Source organism: Peromyscus maniculatus, chromosome 1 (genome assembly GCF_049852395.1).
Source record: "Peromyscus maniculatus bairdii isolate BWxNUB_F1_BW_parent chromosome 1, HU_Pman_BW_mat_3.1, whole genome shotgun sequence".
Taxonomy (NCBI): domain Eukaryota; kingdom Metazoa; phylum Chordata; class Mammalia; order Rodentia; family Cricetidae; genus Peromyscus; species Peromyscus maniculatus.
The window spans coordinates 56687290-56704712 of NC_134852.1; the positions used below are offsets into that span (position 1 = coordinate 56687290).

At 42.7% G+C, this 17423-nt stretch overlaps 1 protein-coding gene across 3 annotated transcripts in view; it reads right to left on the reverse strand.

Annotated features, from left to right (window-relative positions):
- Positions 1 to 8950: 8950 nt before the first annotated feature.
- Positions 8951 to 17423, reverse strand: part of LOC143266973 (STAM-binding protein-like) — a 203351-nt gene continuing 194878 nt past the window's right edge. For 2 of the 3 annotated variants that reach the window (XM_076543070.1, XM_076543074.1), the window contains 4 exons: positions 16801 to 16938; positions 13619 to 13731; positions 12601 to 12700; positions 8951 to 10518 (listed from right to left, as the gene is read on the reverse strand). In XM_076543070.1, the coding sequence (XP_076399185.1) occupies positions 10462 to 10518; positions 12601 to 12700; positions 13619 to 13731; positions 16801 to 16938 (408 nt within the window). In that variant the 3' untranslated portion in view covers positions 8951 to 10461. The remainder of the gene's footprint in view (positions 10519 to 12600; positions 12701 to 13618; positions 13732 to 16800; positions 16939 to 17423) is intronic. The other variant, XR_013041825.1, reaches the window with a different exon arrangement.

A 17423-nucleotide genomic window follows, 5' to 3' on the forward strand; every position in this document is an offset into this window, starting at 1 on the left:
TTATTGAAAAAAATTTATTTTATGTGAAAGTGTCATTAAAAAAAGCCTATGAAATGTAGTTTACTTTTATTTTTGCAATATCTACTAAATCCTACCAAAAAACATCTTTGACTTAAATGTTAAAAATAATACTTAAAGAGAAATGGTCCCCAAAAGGACAAATAAGTCATGGAGCTCAGCTAAATATATAATGGAGCATATATATGCATATAGTTTTACTATAGCAAACAAGGAGAGTGGTATATTTCATCTGATATTTTCTTCAGGATCTTTTTAGCAAATATAAGGTCTGTTTCTACATCTACCTCAGCAACACTGTGGGTCATGAACTCTTTATTCACATGCACACCTTGACCATTTTCACTCACAGAAGATATTTGCTGTAATAATGGATCTAATATGAAGATAAATGACTATAATTCTCTTTCTTATTAGTTTTAACTAAGATTATTTCTTTTGTCATGACTGATTTATCTGTTTGAGTCTTTGGTGCTCCATGTAGCTACCTGCCAGGCATCAAAGGGAGGAACATGAAGTTAAGTTCAACATCTACAGCAACTTATTTTCTGTTCTCCAGAATGATCTTTCCAGGCAAATCTACAAGCCTTTGCACAGGCCTGTGTCAGAATGGCTTGTGTTTTGAAAGAGAACCTTTATAAAACACAGAAATCAGTCTTGAATTCCTATAACAGAGAAAAAATATCTCATAGGAGTGTATCTAGAAAACTCTTTAAAACCCCATATTAAATTTTCTTTCCCTCCCCCTCTCTCTCTCTTTCACTTTGAAAGAGAGTGGGGACAGACAGTATATGAATAGGTGCAATTGTTGAACAACTTAAAAGTTTATTGAAGATATGAAGTTCCTCTTACATAGCCAGGGGAGTTAAATGAGAATAAATATGAAAAAGCATGTTTCAGGTTTGAGGAAATCTGTGGTCTACACCTACATCAGTAGAGAGGAGACATTTCTTTCTTTTCTTCTTTCCTTTCTTGTCATCATCCTATTTCCTCTCCTTCTCTCCTCTCTCCAAACTGCCACTGACTTACTCATCCAATCTTGTCCTCTCCTTTTCTTGATATATGAGCAAGCAGCTCTCTGTTTCCTAGGATGGCCTTGAACTTCTGGGCTCAAGAAGTTTGTCCTGAAAAGTGGGACTACAGTGCATGTGTATTTCACCAGCAATGTGTGAATTTGCTTTCTCCAGGCCTCAAATCCTCTGTTTAACTTCCAGTGTTTCTCAAATCCCTGCAAGGGTTCTGTTTGGTTGTTTGGTTGTTCCCTGATAAACTCTGTGATTCCATACTCAAGTGTGGTCTAGGGAGAAATGTCCCAGTCTTCTACCTCACACGTGACAGTGCTGTGAGATTTCTATAATGAAATACTCTCCACTCTATGCTGTGGACTAGGAAACTGAATCAGAGAAGTTCCCTTTGGTATCTGAGTAACATAGTGTCTGATAAAGTAAAAATTCAATACCTGTAGCAGTTCTTGGCAGAGGAAACACGGAAATACGGGTGTGGAAAGCATAAAAGTTGTCAATGACAAAAATTCTCTTCTTAAGAGTTTCCAATGGACAGCAGAAGTGAACATACAGACCTGGGATCCTTTGACATAGAATGGCTGGAAGAAGTAAACCTAAAATTGGCCCCTTCTCCATGTTGTTCTCTACTTTAGGAGACACTAAGAAAGAATGCTGCTGAGTTGGGGTGTTGATGACTACTGGAATGATGTCAATTCTGAGCTATTTCAGTAGAAAGAACTCCTAAAAGTACATATTTGAATTGCTGAGTTCAAGTGAGCTTTCTAATTCAATTTTAATACTATATAGATTTTAGCTTCAATTTCTTTGTTTTGTTGGGTTTTGTTTTGTTTTGGGGACAGGGTTTCTTTGTGTAACAGTCTTGGTTATCCTGGAACTCCTTTTGTAGACCAGTTTGGTCAGAACTCACAGAGATCCACCTGTCTCTGTCTCCCAAGTGCTGGGACTAAAGGTGCATGCGACCACACCTGGTCTAACTTTAATTTCTTTAACAAGGAGGATACCCTCTGTAGCAAAGGGAATGACTGACAGTGAAAATCACTGATATCTCTTCCTACTTGCTTTCATCTTCTATATAAAAATGACTCCAAAATAATGATGCTTATTACATACTTGATACAGTTGTGTAAATGCTTTCACCTTCCGTTGCAGTAGACTTTTCTTCAAAAGAATTTCAAGTGCTCTCGCTAATAGTATGTCAAAAAGAAATGAGAAAGGAGAGAACAAACAGAAGGCAGACATGTGAGGAGTCTTTAAAATACTTCATCTCCTGATGTCTGTCTACAGAGGACCTGATGGTGCAGGGTGGGTCACCTCAAGGATTTAGGCAGATGTATCCAAACTGAGCACTGCACAGGTGCGCACCTTAAGTGTGTGGTAGAGATGGAGACTCGAAACAGCAGAGTACTGAAGAAAAGCAGGTATTTGTGAAAGATATCAGAGTGTTTTCCCTGGATATCACCTTAGCCCTGAAAAGTGAGAAGAAATTCATAACAGAAAATAATTATGAAGACATTCTCAGATGGAAAGATCAATTTTAGAATCACACTACACCAAAGTAAGCAATCAGAAAGATGTATGAGATGGAACTGTATCCCTTTATCCTGGTGTTGAGAATGCATTAGATCAAATTGGCCTCATCTCTGAACTGCACATCCAGGTGGTGACTTTACCTAATGCCCCAAACCTGACACCATAGCATGTATTTTGTTCAGAGAATACTTGGAAAAACAGTGTTTGATGCTGTTGTGTGATTTTCTATTCATGTCACCATCTTACTTTTATTAAACACTGTCTCATGAATTATAAATTTAACACACAGACTTCTTAAAGCCTGTGTCTTAAGGCAGAAATCAAGGTGTGCCTGGAAACCATTGAATTATAAACAGGGATAGGTGTATACAGGGTGTAAAGTTAAATTCCAAAACTATGAAGCAGGTCAATTGCTGAATAATGAAAAATAAACTAAATCACTGATTGCTAACTCTCAGGCAATAATGATTCACAGTAAGAATTGTAATTCCATAAGACTCAATGGCATATAGAAAACAGGGAACTCCTGTGCTTTGCACAAATACCACTCTTCTAACAGATCTCCTAGCAATATGTTGGCAGTCGAGGATGCCATCTGCATGGAACTATATGTACACACCACCACTCTGAACAATGGAACAAGGTAGAGGGAGGAGTGGCAAGCTCAGGTTATGGTCAAGAGGTTTTACACCTGTCACATCTCCTTAAGCTACAGGAAGATGGCCAGGGTGGACCTTCAGGGACAAAGTGGATAAAGAAGAGACCCTTGAAAGGCCATGGTGAAGAGGTGTTGCACATTGGTCCACAAGGCAGAGTGAGGGTAGGAAAGGGTGGAGCTGGCATGTGGAAGTCTGCAATCAAACAAGGGCCTTATACACCTGAGTCTGGGAAGATGAGTCCTAATTCCCTCCCTGGACCCTACTTGGTAGTAGGAGAGAATTGACTCCAGATCATTCTCCTACTTCCTGGTTCACAAGGGAGCAGGAGGCAGGGCTCAGGGCCTTCCCATCTCCCGAGTGCAGCCTGCACTCTGCTCTCCTCTCTCTGGCACTAGTACCTTTTGTCCTATGGTTAGAGATTCCCAGGGCAGCAGTAGAGCCATTGATAACTGGCTCTTGGGAAGACTCCATGGGAGTGTCAGTCTATTGGGTGTGGTGAGGGTACAGGGGCACAGACTGATGGTCCTGGGAATGAACACAAGAATTGTTTAAGCCGGGCGGTGGTGGCGCACGCCTTTAATCCCAGCACTCGGGAGGCAGAGCCAGGTGGATCTCTGTGAGTTCGAGGCCAGCCTGGACTACCAAGTGAGTCCCAGGAAAGGCGCAAAGCTACACAGAGAAACCCTGTCTCGAAAAAAACCAAAAAAAAAAAAAAAAAAAAAAAAAAAAAAGAATTGTTTAAAAATAAAAATGTAGCACTGAATTAGAGTACCAAGGATTGATGAGAAGACTGGTCAGAGGATGGAATATTTTACACTTTCCTCTAATCGGCTAATCCTCCCTATCCCTACATTGGTGTTCAAGTCCAGGACATTTGTTAAGTATAGAGGCACTTGGTTTCCCAGCCTAAGGACATGAGATCAACTCCTGAGCCCATGTAAAGATGGATGAAGAGAACCAACTCCAAACATGTCCTCTGACCTGAAAAGAGGCACCTATAAAGAAATATGTTCACACACACACACACACACACACACACACACACACACACACACTCCCAAGCCCATAGAAATCCATACACAAAAGCACACATGAATATGAACACACATGCCCAAGCACACATAAATAATGCTCACAACTTCAAGTACATCCTTACACTCATAAAGATACACATTCACGTGTCACACACAAATGTAAAAATCGCCCCTGGGGATGAACATACATGTAGATATACACACATTTAAACAGGCTTTTTTGTAATGGGTATGAGCTAATCCTCCACTGTGATCTCTTGTGCCTGAGAAACTGCCCCTTGTCCCCAGAAAAAAATAGGCCCGGTTGTCACTTCATGAAAATTGTGGGATCTATGGCTTCTTCCTTGTTTTGGGCTCCCATCACAATGTGTGGGACCCCAACACTTATTCAGTCATGTTCTTACTCTCAGAAATCTCTAGATGAGAAGGCTTGGGGACCCTGGAATGCCAACAGCACAACCCCTGGCCAGTGATACAGCCTGCTACTGCTGCTTAGCTATCGATATCACAGATTGAGGCAGATGCATGAAGATACCTCAGGGCAGATGGGGGCCAGGCACTCAAGAATTAATGATAGGCATGGTACTTCTCCCAGCTACCTGAGGACCTCTGTCTCCTCAGGTGGGTCCAGTCAGTCTGTGGAGAACTTCATACCACTGTTCCCTCTAAGGCTCTGTCAACCATTAAAGGAGAAGTGGCCAGAGAGATAGGAGCACTGACCCTGGCTTGCAAGCTGCAATGAGTTGTTCATAGTCACCTGTACCTTCCCCGACTTAGCCAGTGTCTTTTGGCTTTTGGTAGCCACAGTGATGTTTGTGGCTCCTTGCTACTCCAGAATGTCAGCAACCTAAATCTCTAGCTCTGACCTAAACAGATCGTCAATATCACTGTCATTCAAAGCTGAGGGAAGCTGAGGCAGGAGAATCACCAAATATCTGTGGCTAGACTGCCTTATATAGAGATTCTACCTCAAAAATAAGGTTGACTAAGTGTCTATTTATAAATATCAGTACCCCCCACCTCTCAGAGACTACTAATGTCACTTTCCATGCTAACAAGAAAGTAGCAGCAGCAGCAGCAGCAGCATGGAGGAGAAACAGCCCCATGGTCACCTGTATTAAGGACAGCACCTGAGCGGTTCTTTGCACTTTTTGATGGACAAGCAACAGCATCTCAGGAGGTGCCCCCCTCCTCTCGAATGACGTTATTTGAGATAAGTTCCCACTATGGATTCCAAACAGGCTAAAAGTCATGGTACATTACTGCCTCTCTTCTCCAGTACAGGGAACTCAGGTGTGAACCAGCAAACCCAGCAAGCTTTTTCTTTTTGTCTTCTGAATGAATTACCTAAATTGCCTTGGATGTCAATGAAAACAAAGGAGAAGACATTAGCCACTGTTCAGTCCTAAAACTTCAGGAAACCCAGGACATTTGTTCCTCCCTCATCGCTGAATTCCCTCATCCCATGATGAGCTTAGAGCCTTCAAATACTGCTTAAATTCTTCATTTACCTAAGCCAAGGTCATGTGTTTATAAACACAATTCATCTTCAGCCTAATAAGTGCTAGGCCTGAGAGGGCTGTGCTTCAGGACAATAAACTATAGCAAGAATGGCAGTGACTTCCTGTCTCCCATTTTCTTCATCAGACCCTCTGTTTGCCACCCCAGAGTCTACCTGGAAGCCTCATGCAGTGCATACAAAAAAAGTGTCACTGTGGTTTGGTGAAAATCAGGGAGAGCTGATGGCTGAGGAAAAAGTCCATATGCACTTGGTTAAAAAATTCCATGTTCCCCACTCTCTTGCTGCCTTGTGGTCCACAATTGTCTTAAGCTTCAACTAGAACTGCAACTCTACAGTTTGTCATCCTGGACTTGCTCTGCCAGTCCCCCCATGCTGGGAAATGCAGAATGATGGACCTTCCTCAAGACTGAGCACACCTAGCAAGACCCATTAGCACCAGTACAAGTTTCAAGAGTCCTGTGCTTACAGGTTTCTATTTTCCTTGCTTTATTTTATGAGTGTGAGTGTTTGTCCTTCATTTAGGTATGTGCATTTCTGGTGACAGCTGAGGTCACCAGAGGGAGTTAGATACCCTAGAACTAGGGTACAGAATATTGTGACCTACTGTGTGGGTGCTTGAGATGCAAACTCTGAACCTCATGATTGAGCTCAATTCTCTTCAGCGCTGAGCCTTATCAAACCCTGTGTACACTCATTAAAGTGAGTGATGCTCTAGGAAACACTGGAAATCAGAATGCTTTCTTTCCTCCTGGTCTGTTTATCTAGGAGAATGTACAAGGGATGGTCTGGGACACTCAGGCCAGTCCTGTACAAATAGAGCAACCTCTCTTAAAACTATAAAACTATGCACTGGCCTGCAGCATGTTGGCTGTGGGGGGGGGTAAGGTGGGGTGTTGGGGGGGGGTGTCTGTGTCTCCAGGGCCAGCTCTGATGGGAAAAGATATAACCCCTGTCTTCACTTAGGCCAGACCAGCAAGCAGCAGGGGGGGGGGAGGGGGGCGGGTGTACAATAGGGAAGAACAGAAATGGAGAAGTTTAAAGAAAGGGTTTCTGGAGCAGGGGTGGGATGGAATCTAAGCATATACAAAGAGGACACCTACAGATCAATTTCCTGCACTCATCTAGCCACAGATATCCATGGAACCAGTGGTTTTAAAAAAAAGCCATGCACTGTAGTGATGGAATGGTCATCAGTATGGCTTCCATGTAAGATCCACTTGTTGAGTGTTGACTTGTGGAAATGGGTGAGGACTCACTATTCTCATGCAGGAATGGCTAGGGCAATGCTTGTCACCCCTGGCTGCACTTGAGGATCCCAGCAGGAATTATTCTGTACACAAGATATTCACTCCTGTCATGTTTCACTAATTTCTAGACTTCATAAAGAAATGTTCAGTATTGGCTGCAGATTCACAGACCATCATAGGTCTGGTCCTGGAGGAATCAACAAGCAAATGCAGCAGGGTGGGTGTCTAGGTAACTGAACCATTAAGTTGGATGTAATCTGGGACTCTGGAAAGGTTTCAACGCCCAAGAAGAAGATCCCAAGCCTTAAAAAGACAGCAAACAGGAAGACTCACATTAGAGAACACCTGTATGGTGTTCTCATGCTGCTTCCACATTCGTGGGTTATCACAGAAAAATTCAAGTCCCCGCTGTGAGATACTTCCTTGCATCTTTAGTCAGGGAGGCCCCAGGCTTCTAAAACAATACAGGCTAGTACTAATTCTCTTGGTTGCACACCAATAGCAGATGGTAAGACCCTGCTGTTGAAGACACCACCTTTTGGTCTTAGCACATAGAGAAATCAGCTGAAACTGACGAGCAAACTTCCTCTGTGCTACCTAGCTTTTTTGGTGCAGGGTGGTGTTATACATAGTGCTGGGAGAAAGTAGGCATCAGTGTTCTGATTAACTATGCATTCTACATACTTTACTGCTGACCTGCTGCAGATGATGTGGCCACAGATACAATCATGGCACTATTGCTATGACAGTAACCAAGCACATTCTGGTTGGGTATTTGGCCTCTTCCCAGAATGTAATTCATGTGGGTGCCATATTTCTAGTGCTAAGACCACACTGTGGCATAAAGAGGCCCATGGAGAAACATGCTACTGTCATTTTTCTAAATGGACATGTTGTCAAAATGCCTCCCAAATACGTATGTATATGTCGAAAGATTAGTACTGCTTTTCCATTGGTCAGAGAAGCTTCTTGGCGTGGGGAGTGGTTAATACGTTGAATCATTTACTTGTCAAATGGTTGAGAAAAAGTGTTGAGTGTTTGGTTCCAAATGAGATGACGTGCGCGCGTGCACACATGCACACACACCATCACCATCACCATCACCATTCAGAGGCATGGTGTAAAATGACGCTGAAACAATTTAAGAGGTGGAAGCTGGAGAGGAGTACTGTGAAAACCTCTTTTCTACACAAGACAAGGGCTTTGCACTCAGGAAAACCCAGCAGCTGTGTTTGTCTCCACTAAAGCTTCTCAAGGGGGAGTGCTTCAGTATTCCAGAATGCATGGTGTAGGGGTTAGTGCTCTAACCCTAGCTGAGGAGTGATTCATACTTCTTTAGGGGGAAGGAGGAGTCGTTTTTCTTTGGGGGTGTAAAGAATGGGAAGTTGGCCATGATTCAATAGAACCTCATAAACGTGCACATGCAAGAGACCCTGATTAAACTCAGCGGGTTGTTCAAATGGGAAATGGGGCAGGCAACTAGGCTTCATACAACAAGACCCTTGACCCCAAACCTGGCACGTTTACAATAGGGGTTTCAGATGGGGTTGGAGGAGCGTGGCTGAGGGAGGGGAGGACTAAGTATGATCAAGATCGATTATAGACATACAGGACAATGTCAAATGATAAAATTTAAAACACAGCAATGAAATGTTTAATCCCAACCCTTGGGAAGCAGAAGTAGGTGAGTTTTTGTAAGTTCCAGGTCAGCCTGGACTATAAGGTGAATTTCAGACTAGAGATTGCTTCACACTGAGATACAGTCACAGTAAATAAGAAAGAAAAAGGAAATAAAGGAGAAATAATCAACTAGGACAAGGTTGCCCACCAGTATCTACTAATCCTATTAGCTGGCAATCACACCTCTCACTTAACATGATTATGTGACTCCTGATCAGAAGGAAGACTCAAGCGCTTGACACAAAACTCAACTTTAATTATAGAACTAAATAGCAATTTTAAGAAACTACAAAATCTGTTTCAAAATACATTTATATAAAGAAAATGCAAGTTTCTGTGAAATTTATGGAATTTCTAGACAGGGCCAACATGAGCAGAGAATGTGTGCCCGAGCACAGTTCATGGTGAGCTGCTTTAGCCAGTCTGTCACTGGCAGTGAATTTGTCCAGGCATCCCTTGTGCAGGACAACATTTTTGTTTGCAGTTTGCTGTAAGCATTAGCCTCAGTGGTGAGTTCATCACAGCTAGGGAACTTTACATACTTCAAAACAAGCTTTTTAGGTGAGTAGACTTCTCTCTCTTGTCCAAACATCCTTCAGAGTTGTATTGTGCTGTGTTTCCTAGCCAGAGTGGTCACTCAGGAAGACGGTCTTCAGGGCAACATGGTTGTCAGACTGGATCATCTATGAGGAGGGGAGGAGGGCTAGCTGGTGCTGTTTTACATTAGACAACTATGACACATTCCACAGAGCTGCACTCATCTTCTCTTGCCTTTCTAGGCTTGTGAAGTGGTCCACTTTGTTCCAGAGGTCCTTATTCCTTACGAGATGCCCTGGAGCTTCAAAATCACTCATCACCAAAAGTCAAAAGATCAATGAATAAAGAGTTTAAGCCTAACATGTGATGCCCAAAGATTCTTCTTGTAGCCCAGCAGAGAATCCCCATTAATAGAATATTCTCTTTTAAACTCTGGCATTTTTTCCCAGTTTCCATGTGCCAGACTATAGTGCAACATCTCACCCAGGGAGACACCATGTAGTCTGCATCAGGAATTCCAAATTCTATGTGAAATTGTACATTGTTGTTATGCCTCATCATGGCATACAGCCACTCAAAAAGCAATGACTCATCTGAGTCAGAAATTTCTCTTTAAATTATGTCATTATCAGTTAGTTTCAAGTTGTGTGCTATATATCTTCAAAAAGTCGTTTGTCTGTCAAAGAAGCCTTCAAGCAAAGTGAGACATGTAGACTGATGTCTGGGATCAATAGAGACCTTCATCCTTCAGTTGGTTAGTGAGTGTTGGCATTACAACCTGTCCTCTAGGCTCCATGAGGCAGGTGAGGCAAGCAGCAAGTGTGTGCATGGGGCCCTTACACCTATACTGGATCCTGGCCAGAAAATATCATCTAAAACTAATAACAAGTAAACTATATAATAAAATCAATTTCTAGTCATTATGAATGACTATTCTAATTCATTAATAGAGCACACATCAGTGTCTTCCTCTGGGCTCTGTGAATGAGTACAGTGTGCCATTCATACACACTGTTGTACACACGTGACAAAGATGTAACATACATGAAAAAGATGTAACATACACAACATACGTAGAACACATATACATATACACATACAACATCCTACATTCACTCACATATACACAAAATACACACACACACACACACACACACACACACACACACACACACACACTCCCACTGATGTAGGCGTATGGGATTTAACTCATCGCAAATCTGTGACAGTCACCCGGCTGTTTTGGATGGTGACATGACTGCAGTTCTGCAATTGGAGAAAAGAAAATGTGGTTAAGGCATGGATAACTCCTGTTTTGAAACAGCTTATACCTTTTATATTATACCAAAAGAGAGCTTCATGTGACCCAGGCTAGAGCACATAACCTAGGTATGCCAGAGAGATCCTGAAATTACCCTCCTGCTACTAGCTCCAAAGTGCTAGATTATAGGCAAACACCACCATGGCAGATTTCAATAGTGCTGGGAAATGAGTCCAGGGTCTGGTGCTTGAAAGAGGAGCACTCTCCCAACCGAACTTCATCCCCAGCAATAAACCTCTGATTTGAGAAGCTCACTGAAGTTACATAGTTCTCATCCTAGCACTGAAATCCTGAAGTCAATAGAAGCAATGTCAAAAGATCTGGCACCCAACATTCCCACCAAGTTCTCCACATGGTTGGAGTCAGTGTCTCCCCGTGTATCTTTGCATCTATTTTCCAGAGTCACTTGTGAAACATTCCTTTATTAAAAGGGACCAGGAAGTTCAGTGCAGTATTGGAGTCATGATGTCAATCAGATGGTAAAGGTGACCTAATAGTCCTCAAGGAGATACTCACACTTGGCATACAAAGTCATAAGGATTTATCAATCTGAAAGCCTGGCTATGTAGCCTCAGCTGTCCTCAAACTTGTGATCTCCTGCAGCAGCTACCCAAGTGCTGGTGCTATAGATGTGCTTCACCATGGTTAGGTTTGGAGGAGATCTTGCCAACTGGGAACTTGAGAACTTGTGTTTTAGACATTTTTTTAATTGTACAACATCTTTCAACATCCTAGCACCTAATCATTTTATCTTCTAAGATAGAGCTATGTGTTTTTTAACAGATCTTTTTTAGAAAGATCTTCCCCACAGTCAACTGAAAACCTGGCTTGATCCATGAGACTAGAAAACAGGGACTGGAGTATGGTACACTGTTTAACAACACCCACTTCTCTTGCAGGGAAGTGGGCAGTAAGCAATGACTTGACTCCACATCGAGGGCATCTGCCAACTTCTTCTAACCACACAGGCACTAAACTCATGTGCAAATCCAAATGGAGAGAGAATTAAAGTCAAAACAGGGTCTACTTTTAAAAGACTACACAAGGAAGTTAAAGAAATAAAAATAATGAAATATATATCTATATATATTTTTTAAAGAGAGCTGAAGTTTCATTAGGTCTTATTTTACTGTTAGTATAATGCAAACTATATATAAATACACACACACATTTATTATGATACATAGAAAGCACACACAGAGTTCTACCACTTGGAATTAGCACTCTGATCTCAGGATCTTAGCCTTCCTTCAATCTCTGTGGCTGTATCCCTCACTCATATATTTTATAGGACTGGGTTCTGGTCTTTTCACTATGTTGCTGCATTTCTTCTGAATCAAAGTGGATGAAAAAGTCCAGGCTAATGTGAAGTAAAGTGCCAGAATCTCATTGATCTGAGGCTGATCTGAGGCCCTGAGGCCTGATCAAACTATGTGTTGTTATCACAGATACAAACTGGGAGAAAAAAAAATACTCCCTAGGCAGGTGAGCACAAAACTTCAGAATGAAATGTGCTTAATTTATCTATCTTACATGGCTTTTTCCTTGGCATTCTTATCATCTACTGAAACCTAGTAACTGACATTGATGAAGAAGAAATTAATAAGTAATAAACCTTGAATAAGCTAATGGATTCCATACTTTGTTGGTTATTTCTTTCCTCCATGTTACTGGGCATGGAATCCAGGGCATCAAGTATGCTGAGGACACACTCTATCCCTAAGTCCACCCCAGTCCCCTTCCTTTATCCTATCAATGGCCTGCAAAGTACATAGTATTAGTATCCCCAGTTATCAGGAAAAATGGTCCAGATGGCCAGCACCCTCAAAGACAGTAAATGACCAGGTTGCAAATATGAGAAACTGATATCCACAGCCCTCTGCTTCCTAGGTACATGGTTATTATGGATTCCTATGAAGGAAAGTGATGAGGTTGACCTTCCGTGAGGATCAAAAGGATGTTCAACCATATCAGCTCTATGTCCTGGCTGGGAATATGGCCTTGATTTCTTGTACACAGATACATACACAGAAGAGAGCTGAGTCCTGCTTATGAGGATGGAATCCTCTTTGGGGGCACAATGATATTTCTTTTAATCCATAAGATGTTAGTGTAAAAATTCCGACTCTGAAATGAGAAAAAGTAAAATCAGTCAAGCAAATATCCCCCCAGTCTCCTTCTCCTCTCTCCTCTCCATCTTTCTCTCCTCTTGTCCCCCTTCTTTTCCTCCTCTTCCTCTCTCCTTTCTATAACCTCGCTCCTCCTCCTCTCTCTCCTTCTCACCTCCTCTCCTCCTGTCTCTCCTCTGCACAATTCTTCCTCCCTCATAGACCATGTGGAACTTCTCCTCCTATCCTAGTCATCACCGTCTTTGTCCTGTTAGACCTTGTCTTCTTTGTCACAGTCTCAATCACCCTCCCTCCCCCTCTCTTTCTTCTCCTCCTCATCCTTTTCTTGTCCTCCTGCTCCTTCCTCCCCTTCTTCTTACCCCTGTATGTGTATCGCCCTCTCTGTCTCACTCTCTCTGGATCCCTTTCTTGGCCTAATGATGCAAAGGAACTCAACAGTAGAAATGAGAAAGAAGAAGAATCAAACAAAAAGGTAGGTCTGTTAGGACAATCATTGTGAGGAGCAAGTTGGGGGTGTACTGAAACCAGGGTCCAATAGCCCCTGTGAGACAAAATCCAGGGTACAAAAACTTATTACAAAAGAAAACAAGATGATTCATTGCTTTCCCAACATTAGCTCTGCTGAGGAACTCAGATTAACATGACATTGGGAATGATAAGAGATGACACTCTATGCAGTGTCCAGTGTGGAATTTCTTTAACCTCTGGCTCTTGAGGTCACTTCTTGAGGATGGAACCAGCAGTGGTGTCAGCACATCTTTTAAGAGCAGCTCGTATTAATTAGAATGTGCACCTTAAAGAGAGGCTTTCATAGCAATCACTTAAGACACTCTGGATATTACTTCACTTTCACAGTGTTCTGAGCCATGGAGCATTTTGCTCTTGTACCTTCCAGACCTGAATCCTACATACTCACTGTTTATATTTGGGTGCACACACCACTGCAATGGATTCCGGCAACATCTTCTGGTAACAATAATGAGTGTGTAAATCCACACTCGACAAGAAGGCTGTCTGGGTTGGATGGGTCTGAGAAGACAAAAGAAGCCAAGAATTCCCAGTGAGCCCCATGCCTGATCCACAAAGGAAAGCAGTCCTGAGGAGCTTCAACACCTGGTTCCCACCATGAATGCCGAAATCATGCCGGGAAAACACTCCAGTCTGCTAGGTGGAGAAGGAAGAAGGAATTATCTCTTTTGTCTTCCTGATCCATAAAGTTCCATATAAGTTGAAGCTCTCCAAATTACTTCTAAGCTGTTTCCTCCCTGAGGACAAGATCCCTTTATTCATCCATGCCTAGTTATACTGACTGCCTAAAGAGTAACCATTCCAAGTTTTGTCCTTCAGGATCTAACTTACCTCTGCTTCCCTCCTGCTAACAGCAGACTCTGATTCTATCTTCACCCAGAGTTCCCATGACTATTTCAAACATCAGTTCAGCAGTCTCTCAGGGTCTTAAGCTCCCTGCCTTCAATCCTGCCTCTGAGACCTCCCTATGTGATTTCTCCCTATGTGAAGACAAGGCCCTTCTGTCCTTCGGGTGTGGTACTGTACACACTACTGTCACATTATCTTACCCCTCTTCCCTTTCCTTCCCTCTTTTACTTGCTCACCAGGTGTAAACACACATCAAACAACTGCATGCCAGAGTGGGGAGGAACCTTGCAGATGTTAGGCCAAGAAAGCCGGATGTAAAAGTCACGTATCTATCCATTGCATTTCAGGACATAAGCAGATATGAAGTACTGATAGCATGGAGGGGGCACACTTAGATTAACTCTATAGAGATCAAAATAGAGATAGTTAGAGCAAGAGGAAGATCAATCTCAGAGGAAGAAATTTGGAAAGCTGGACCAGGCTCTCTGCAAATTCCTGTTTCCTCAAGGAGTCATTAAACTATGGTGTTCATACATGTACACTACAAGTAAGCTATATTTTAAAATATCAAACACTTGTAAAACTAAAAGTCAAAGAAAAAACTAAAATGAAGGAAACAAAAAACAACTAGACAAAGCCATGATGAAACCATTTCCCAATTCTTGTACATGTCCATACTCTGTTAACCCAACTCTGCAAAAAGCAGCCTCATCTCTCTCCCTTTCCCCTAGAATCTTGGCCTAGATAGATGTGATCCTCAATATGACAGTCCTGACAAACTCCACAATAGCCATAAATTCATCAAATGACATTGTTTTCATGTCACAGTCTGGCTGTGTAGCACAGGTTGGTGCCAAAGTCACCATCCAGCAAGCCCACCTTCCTGAAGGCTAGGCTTCCAGAACTGCCAGTACACCGAGCTTTCCATGGCTTCTTTAAACCTTGCAGTCTCTGCCCACCAAGGCCTAAAAGTCATTAGCCAACATCCTCAAAGAGCTCCAGCTCCAGCATGAGATCTGGATCCTCTTCTGCTGGAGTCTGTCCCTGGGTCACATGCTGAACTCATTCCCCCACTGTCCCCGCTGTGTGTCTTCTGTGAACCCCATAACCATTTCTCCTGCAGCCTTGTGTCTCTGTCATCCCCCACTGGGTTCCTGCTCTCCTCATTAGATCTCCTCCTCAGCTGTCAGCCAATCATTTCTCTTGCTGTCAACACTCCTTATTTACCAGGTTTTCTGGGCCGGCTCCATTCAGAAGTCACAGTTTCCTCCCCTGCCTTCACTTGGCTTCCCAAAACCTCCTTCCAACTGCCAGCCAAGGTCCCACAGATGTGATATCTCACAAGTGCCTTAAATTCCCCAAGGTAGGACTGAACCCCACTTCCAAAGTCTGTCTTCCTCTAGATGCCCCACTCATGCTTATTCCATCCCCATGGGTCCAACTCCAAGCCTGCCCTATCACAGACTTGACAACCCCTATTCCTCAGCCCCTGGATCTCTGAAACCCCACATTCCTGTGCACATGGCCATCACCCTCTCATCATCATTGGAAGTGAGCAGGCCCCAAACGTTAACTGACCTCCCCGCTGTTACCAGCCTTGTAACTCCTTCACTTTACCTTCTGAGCCTGGCTTTGATCGTGTCATTGTTCTGCCCAAAACACCCAGGGAGTTCTCCCTTTACTCAAAAGCAGGTCTGTTCTTTCTTCCCACACCAGACAATGGAGTGCATGGTTCTGAAGGGTCATGTCAACACAAATCTGACATCCTTTTCTAATATCAACCACAAATCCCAATGGACAGGACTGCTCACCGATGCAAGAACCCTTCCCCATGGAACTCTCCTTGGGCTTCTTTGTAAGTCATTATAAGTCACCTCGAGTGAGACTCCTCTTTCCATGAAACCCACAGTGCCCTATATTTATCTCCTAAAGAATAGAATGGACTCTGCCTCATCGAAACTGGTGCTCATTTTCTGTATGATCTCCAGGCACCAAAGGACAAATTTCCATCTCCCATGGTATATTATTGTTAGGCAAAGCATTAAGAATTTATGCAACTGAAGCATGAAGATACAGGAGACTGCCTCACATATCAGCACTTCCCAAGCTATGAGTACAAAAGTACTTGTGATCTCGAAAAACCTAGGAATAGCCAACTGATTGCGGCTTATACCTGTCCCATTCTAAGAGGAACAGCATGTTCTGTGAGTATGAAGCCATGAAAATGAGAGATTCATTCGGAAGAACTCTCTAGGGAAGGAACTATATTTCCTTCAAGATCAACACAAGCCTACACAGCATGGCCAACTACTTGAAAATCTTGTGTGCAGGTGCTCTTTTGGTGTGCACAAAGCAAGTTCTTCTCCATAAAGACAAAATGCAATCATTAGAATGAATTATCTTGACATTAAAATATGTCCAGTTTTTATATACAGCTTTTAGGGACGTGGTCTCTACACCATGTTCTCATACATCCTAGGGAAGCTACCTTTATTCATCTATTCACAAGGTATTGGAACTTTTAAGAACTGCTTTGTGTAAGAGATAAAATTAGAAGAGCTGGAAATACACCAGGAAATGTGCCTTTGACTCAAGGATGGAACACTAGTGACTGCTTGTGCTCAGAGAAAGATGATCTGGAAAGGATTGATTCTGTGATGAGAAAGAAATAGGCAGTGTGCTTAGAAAAGGACCCTGCCACAGAGAGGTGAGTGTGCTTACATGAATCCAACCTAAGGTGAGAAGCCCCAGCTCCTCTTGAACAAAAATGAGTTCCTCCTCGTTCTCAGTGTAACAAAAGTCAGGCTCTCCATTCTGCATAGGAATTATGATGTGTGTAACTTGATATTCTTCCTCTACCTGACAAGAGAAAACAACTTGTTATAATTCCCTGGCACTGTCAATCCCACTCTCTCATAACACAAGTAAGTAAAGCCCCACCCCAGTGAATGACTCTCATGCTTCTCCCTCACCTCAGTGTTTCTCCACCTGAAACACTGCTCCAGTGCTTTGCTGGGTACTGTATGAAGGCACAGAGGATAAGATGAACCTGACATGTCCCTCCTAGCACATCCTGGGACTAGGGTCTTCCCTGTAGCAGCCAATAGATCTGACTGAGGGTCTTGAAGTGTTTTATTTATATTCCAAGGCTTACCACAGAGTAGGTGATCAGACCAGACTACAAAAGGAATTGAATCCTCCTCCTTTTAGAATTAGTCAATATGCCTGTCTCCATGCCTCACACCAGACATTCTACATGGCAGCTTGCCTGCTTTTACTTCAGTGACTCACTCTGTGTGTGAACCAGGTTTAAACTTATAGGAAGCCTCCAGTCTCAGTTTGCC